Source organism: Ictalurus punctatus, chromosome 4, assembly GCF_001660625.3.
Source record: "Ictalurus punctatus breed USDA103 chromosome 4, Coco_2.0, whole genome shotgun sequence".
Taxonomy (NCBI): Eukaryota; Metazoa; Chordata; class Actinopteri; order Siluriformes; family Ictaluridae; genus Ictalurus; species Ictalurus punctatus.
Window position 1 is genome coordinate 28,536,047 of NC_071284.1, and position 7,500 is coordinate 28,543,546.

Consider the following 7,500-nt stretch of genomic DNA (forward strand, 5'->3'; position numbering starts at 1 on the left):
CACACAGTGCAGCATCATATTATTCAAATGCACAGTTTTAAAAAAAACTAAAACAAAAGACTCAACCGGCCTCAGTGACCCACTTTGGCTTTAGACGAGATGAATCAGAATCGGATGCAGAGGTTCTGGAGTCATTCCGAGTCATATCCACTGCTGAAAATGACAGTTCATTCCTCTGTGTTTCTGTCACATCCACCCAGCGGCAGATTTGTAGGCAGCCCTCTTTGAGCACTGCAGCTTATCTCTCTTCCTGGTCTCCGGTTTCACTCCCAGCATCTGCATGCTGTTTGGTCTCGCTGTGGAATTTAACCGGGCTGACAGCCACGTTCTCACGATCCTCCTGCCATGAAACTGTCGTTTCTAACCCCAGTGCACATGTGTTTGTGTCTGGTTGTGATTTTTTAAAAATTTTTTATTGTATTTGATTTTTCTTTTTTCCAGCGAGGACCGAGTGATCGAGCACTATAAGAAGCTGAGCGGCCAGTCCAGGGGCCAGGCTATCGTCAAGTAAGACCCCTCGCAAACAAAGAACGAAGGAATTACCAATGAAGAAACAACTATGTTTACTGCTGTATTGCCGAATGTGTCATTTTGAACCACGAAATTAACGGCTGAAGATGTCAGAGATACATCCCTTGATCTTATCCTTATTAGAACACTAGGAGTATGCATGACATACGAACGGAAACACCCCCTCTCGCTTTAGTTCCAAAGAGAAGCTTACATTAGTTACAGGCAGCCCCAAATGGCATTTCACAACCTCAGTCATGAATTGCGTTGCCATATTCTCAGCTATTTACATAGTACGAGCCAGATCTGTTCAAATATGTGTGGCGGTCTGGGAAAACCCATCAGAACGGTCACTGCAGTTGAATTCTGGCAAACAGCCATTGTTTAGACTGAAATATTTGGTACTCGTTCAGGCTGGCATGTATTTCGACATCTCTGCTTTAAGACACTCGAACGTTTTTTTTATTTACTTTTGAATCTCGCGTCGGTTTTCTGCAAACAATTACGTTGGGTAAAGACCCAGTTCAGCAAAAAAAAAACAAAAAAAAACAACTTGCTAGCTGAGTGTGATTTCCTCCCACTGGAGTCGTTGTTGGATAGCTACGAGCCGTAGCAATACCAGTATAAATCTAATCAGTTGAATTTGTAATCGGATATATCCGCGATGCTCCCGCGCCACAGTTGGAAATTTTCTGCCGTTTCGCTTTTAGAAGTGTCACTTAACTCTGCCTTCTACATGCCCCCCCACCCCGATTAATCGGACAGTAAATAAATTGTCCGAAAATTCGATTATGAAAATAATCGTTAGTTGGAGCCCTAGTTGCCAGATTGGACAAGTTAACACTGTCATTGATGCTTGCAGTGAAAATTGGGACTGGTTCATTTTCGTCAGTTATTTTATATACGGGTCGTTAGATCTAGGATTCCACCCGCTCTAAATCATTCACAGAGATAAAGTAGCGCTATAACATTTATTTGAATGAATTATAATATTAAGTATAATTATAATTATTAAATAGTTATCAGAGAGAGAGAGATTGTGTGTGAATTACCTGCATCTGTGCCGCATCTCTACTAATAATCACGCTGTGAGTTTAACTGTATGTTGCTAGGGTTACGGTTGTTCATCATGACTGGAACTACCTGTGGTATATATGCTTTTAACGCACACCTTCCAGCCAATCAGAATCGAGTATTCTGAAAGACCATGGTGTGTGTGTGTGTGTGTGTGTGTATATAAATATATTCTGTGGCTAAACGCTACCACCTAACAAACATCCTTGAATAATTTGCATATCAGACGTGATTGGTCCAGGGCCGTACTATTTAGTGAGATCACAATCTTCATACATCACGCTCTCTGAATCTGTTAATAGAAGCACCGTGTTACTAAATAGATACAGTGAGGGAAAAAAGTATTTGATCCCCTGCTGATTTTGTACGTTTGCCCACTGACAAAGAAATGATCAGGCTATAATTTTAATGGTAGGTTTATTTGAACAGTGAGAGACAGAAAAACAACAAGAAAATCCAGAAAAACGCATGTCAAAAATGTTATAAATTGATTTGCATTTTAATGAGGGAAATAAGTATTTGACCCCCTCTCAATCAGAAAGATTTCTGGCTCCCAGGTGTCTTTTATACAGGTAACGAGCTGAGATTAGGAGCACACTCTTAACGGGAGTGCTCCTAATCTCAGCTTGTTACCTGTATAAAAGACACCTGTCCACAGAAGCAATCAATCAATCAGATTCCAAACTCTCCACCATGGCCAAGAACAAAGAGCTCTCCAAGGATGTCAGGGACAAGATTGTAGACCTACACAAGTCTGGAATGGGCTACAAGACCATTGCCAAGCAGCTTGGTAAGAAGGGGACAACAGTTGGTGCGATTATTCGCAAATGGAAGAAGCACAAAAGAACTGTCAGTCTCCCTCGGCCTGGGGCTCCATGCAAGATCTCACCTCGTGGAGTTGCAGTGATCATGAGAACAGTGAGGAATCAGCCCAGAACTACACGGGAGGATCTTGTCAATGATCTCAAGGCAGCTGGGACCATAGTCACCAAGAAAACAATTGGTAACACACTACGCCGCGAAGGACCAAAATCCTGCAGCGCCCGCAAGGTCCCCCTGCTCAAGAAAGCACATATACATGCCCGTCTGAAGTTTGCCAATGAACATCTGAATGATTCAGAGGACAACTGGGTGAAAGTGTTGTGGTCAGATGAGACCAAAATGGAGCTCTTTGGCTTCAACTCAACTGTCCCCACAGTCCCCACCGTCAAACATGGAGGTGGAAACATTATGCTTTGGGGGTGTTTTTCTGCTAAGGGGACGGGACAACTTCACCGCATCAAAGGGACGATGGACGGGGCCATGTACCGTCAAATCTTGGGTGAAAACCTCCTTCCCTCAGCCAGGGCATTGAAAATGGCTCGTGGATGGGTATTCCAGCATGACAATGACCCAAAACACACGTCCAAGGCAACAAAGGAGTGGCTCAAGAAGAAGCACATTAAGGTCCTGGAGTGGCCTAGCCAGTCTCCAGACCTTAATCCCATAGAAAATCTGTGGAGGGAGCTGAAGGTTCGAGTTGCCAAACATCAGCCTTGAAACCTTAATGACTTGGAGAAGATCTGCAAAGAGGAGTGGGACAAAATCCCTCCTGAGATGTGTGCAAACCTGGTGGCCAACTACAAGAAACGTCTGACCTCTGTGATTGCCAACAAGGGTTTTTAAACCAAGTACTAAGTCATATTTTGCAGAGGGGTCAAATACTTATTTCCCTCATTAAAATGCAAATCAATTTATAACATTTTTGACGTGCGTTTTTCTGGATTTTTTTGTTGTTATTCTGTCTCTCACTGTTCAAATAAATCCACCATTAAAATTATAGACTGATCATTTCTTTGTCAGTGGGCAAACGTACAAAATCAGCAGGGGATCAAATACTTCTTTCCCTCACTGTATGTCAATCGTGTGTGTGTGTGTGGGGGGGGGGGGTTAACTATTATAAGAAGCATGTTTTTCAGTGTGACAAAGTAGTGATTACAAGAATATTTCTGTCTGTACATTAAAAAAAGAAACAACCTGAGGTTTTTTTGTACTGTCACTTGATGCTGGTGCACTTTAGAAGTGATTAATACGTGCACGTTTGGGACAGTTAGTCGGGTCTGTGTGCTGAGTTATGTGGGCTCTCAAACCCCCTTCTCTTTCTCTCTCTCTCTCAGTTATATGAGCATAGTGGAGTCACTGCCTACATATGGAGTGCATTACTACGCGGTTAAGGTGGGTCTCTACTTCATAAGTGCATGGAAATGTATCAGTATTAGATTCAGCCTACACACAAACACACACACACACACACACACATATATATATATATATATATATATATATATATATGAACGCAGTGTCCTCTCCCTCACATGACCCTGTTTGGCACACGTTCCGTGTCTATGAGAAGGCGTTAGGTGATAACGTGGGTGTTTCTGTTCACAATGCTGCTGTCATCCACCGCATAAATTTTGACCCCCCCAACCCTGTTCTCTCTCTCCGTCTCAGGATAAGCAGGGGATCCCGTGGTGGTTGGGGTTGAGTTATAAAGGCATCTTTCAGTATGACTACCAAGACAAAGTCAAACCCAGAAAGGTAAGGAACTCTCTCTGTCCGTCTCTTCTTCTTTCTTTTTTTCCCCCCTCTCTTCTGACTTAATTACTGCCCGTGTGTGTAGGCCTGGCGAGTTTGCTTGCCTCGAATCACATCACAAGTCATTCTGTGGTTCCAGAGTGTGTAAGTCTGAACCACGTCGAGACGGTCAGTGTATTCCGGGAAACGGGAGCCGCTGTCTTTTTGCCTTGGGTTTAAAAAACCGAAACATCAACCTCAGCGTTGACTCAGTGTGCGCGTTTAATACATATTTTATACTCTACATGGCGCCAAGCGTTATCTTCTCTTGCGTGTGCGGGTGTAGCACATCATCCTCTGACCTCTCAGCTCCCGACATCGCCAAAAACAAGCTGCGACCTTACAAGGTCAAAACGTCTGCTCTTTGAACAACCCCTGAAGTTAATGACCCCTGTGGTTTCCCTTCAGGGTGGAACGTGAAACAGAGAAACACAAACTTTCGGACAGATCGCACTCTATAACTCACACCCTACAGCTCTGATATGTTTTCACTCCCTCTGTGTGTGTGTGTAGATGTTTTTTTTTTTTTATCCTGTGTCTCAATCCGCTTCTGAAGCTCGGCAGAAACGGAGGTTTTGCAGAGTTTGTGTGTGGTGGTGGAAAAATGCGTTTGTGCACTTTCCTCCAAAACCACACTCTAAAAATAGCGTTCAAAGCCCAGTGTCATCCAGCCAAGCGTGAGGGCAAACCTACAGGCCTACTCGGAGAGATCCGTTACATAGAGACGAGAAAAAGGGCGAGAGAGAGAGAGAGTGAGGGAGAACCGAGGCAGGAAAGGAGAAGGAGACACAAAAGAGAGAGTGAACAGAGACAGGAAAGGAGAAGCAGAAATGCAGAAAGGGAACGAAAAAGAGACGCCTTTGCAGAAATTGTAGACCAAGGGTGCAAGCGAAGCAGAACGCACAATCAGCGCTTGTTACTGAGAACTCGGTTCACGTACAGTAACAGAGGTGAGGTTTTTTTTTTCCCCCCTAATCATTAATAGCAGAGGTTTGAGTTCCTCCCAGCCCGTATCTATCCGTCTTTACTGCACACACTAATGTAGAACTTAACGCTCCGTTAGTGGAAGGCTGAGAAAACTCTCGCCCAGTTCAGAATGCAGGATGAAGTCGTGTGTATGAGCAAGGAAAATCAGGCGAGTGTGTTACCATGCTCTCGTGTTAGCATGCTCCGACCCGGTTGCCTACACTCCACTCAAGCACCAAACATTTGTGGACACCTGACCATCACGTTCATATGTAGCTTGTTGAACATCCCAGTCCAGATTGAGTCCTGCTTTGCTGTTATAGCCATCACTCTGCTGGGAACTAGATTTTGGAGGGATTTGTGTTCATTCAGCTACAAGAGCATTGGTGAGGTCAGGCAGTGATGTTGGATGAGGAGGCCCGGGATCAAATCGCTGTTCCAGTTCATCCCAAAGGTGTTGAGGTCAGGGTTCTGTGCAGGAGTTCTTCTACTCCAGCCTTGGCAAACCATGTCTTCATGGAGCTCGCTTTGTGCACAGGAAGGTGCTGAACAGGTTTGGGCCCTCTTAGTTCCAGTGAAGGGAATTGCCAAGCTATAGTACTACACAAAGACATTCTATACAATTGTGTGCGTCCAAGTTTGTCGCATGTGACTTAGGGTTTCCTCCCTAAGTCCAAAGACATGCATTGTGTGAATGTGTTTATGATTGTGCCCTGCGATGGGTTGATACCCCATCTACGGTGTCCCCGCCTTTTCCCCCCGAGTTCCCTGGGACAGGCTCCAGGCTCCCCGCGATCCTGTGTAGGATAACTGGTACAGAAAATGGAGTTTGTGTGTTTTTCTCACCACAGAGAAACATGACAAATCCATTCTCTGTGCCAGACTACAAATACGGTTGATAAAGATTAGACAGAAAAAAAAACTGGAGTATTCCTATAAAGTAATCATGGGATATTGTTAGCATTTAGCTGTCGTTTCATTGGTTCACTTAAAACGGAAGCGTCGTTATTTTACATAAAGGTCGACACTTCGTGTCCTCCAGCCTAACTTGTGGTACATCGCACCATGTGACAGTACGGTCTGCAGCCCTATATCATGATGCTCGCACCTCTGTACTTCACTGTAAGTGTGGAGTTCTTGGGATCACACACGAAACCGTTCTTTCTCCAAGCATGACGAGATGAATTACTGCCAAAGAGTTCGAGTTTTGTTTTGTCCGACCAGCGTGTATAGTTTTGGTATGTCTGAATGCTTTTAGACGCACATCCCTATGCATTTGATGAGGTGCAGGAACAGAGATGCTTGTGGTGCAGTTTGTTGCTTAGTTTTGTCTGCGTAACTGTTCTTCTGGGCGCATGGTGGCTTAGTGGTTAGCACGTTCGCCTCACACCTCCAGGGTTGGCGGTTCGATTCCCACCGTGGTATGGTCTCCCTATGGAGAACCCCCTGCGGGGGTTTCCTTCGGGTACTCTGGTTTTCTCCCCCAGTCCAAAGACATGCATGGTAGGCTGATTGGCATGTCCAAAGTGTTCAGAGTGTGTATGTGATTGTGCCCTGTGATGGATTGGCACCCTGTCCAGGGTGTACCCCGCCTTGTGCCCCAATGCTCCCTGGGATAGGCTCCAGGTTCCCCCGTGACCCTGAAGGAAGAATAAGCGGTATAGAAGATGGATGGATGGAACTGCTCTTCCTGCTGGTTTCAGTTCGTCCTGCGACTCTTTTCAGTGACCTCTCTCTTACTTTCCTTATCATTAGTCTGAGAGCGAGTGGCGCAACTGTTCCGGGATGATCAGTTCCTCTTTTCATGAACTTTCCATCTGCATATTAGAACCACTTGTACTGACAGGGATGTTTAAGATTGCTAAGATGCCAAGGCTCTGTAGGGTTTGTTTGTTTGTTTGTTTTTTACATTCGAGCATTGCTTAATAATTTTGTCCTTGAGAACTTTAGAAAGCTTCTTCACCGTCACCATGCCACGCCCAACCCATCACAAGGTCTTGCGTAATCTATTAAAAATATAGTGTCCACATATAATTTTTTTTAGTGTCCCATCTTTTTTATGCTCATGAACATATAGTCTTTGCGGTTTACGTTTATAAGTACAAAGTCAAAAGACGTGTGTGAATTTGTAGGGGATGTACTGTACGTAGTGGAAGTCTGTGAAATAACAAGAAACAAAAGTACATGAATATGTATTCCCCTTCGCTGTATATACAGGGTGAGTTGTTTATCTATTTACCTATTTATTTATTTCAAAATGTCAATAAGAATCGAATTATCCTCGTGGTTAGCGTTTAAAGCAGAGTCCCTGGAGTCATGGGAATTACGACCGGTCTT

General features: G+C 44.3%; 1 protein-coding gene across 8 annotated transcripts in view; it reads left to right on the top strand.

Moving 5' to 3' along the window:
- Window positions 1-7,500, top strand: part of frmd4a (FERM domain containing 4A) — a 125,002-nt gene that overhangs the window by 85,042 nt on the left and 32,460 nt on the right. For all 8 annotated transcript variants that reach the window (XM_053678110.1, XM_053678107.1, XM_053678106.1 and 5 more), the window contains exons 9-11: window positions 442-507; window positions 3,741-3,798; window positions 4,075-4,161. In XM_053678110.1, coding sequence (XP_053534085.1) covers window positions 442-507; window positions 3,741-3,798; window positions 4,075-4,161 — 211 coding nt within the window. The remainder of the gene's footprint in view (window positions 1-441; window positions 508-3,740; window positions 3,799-4,074; window positions 4,162-7,500) is intronic.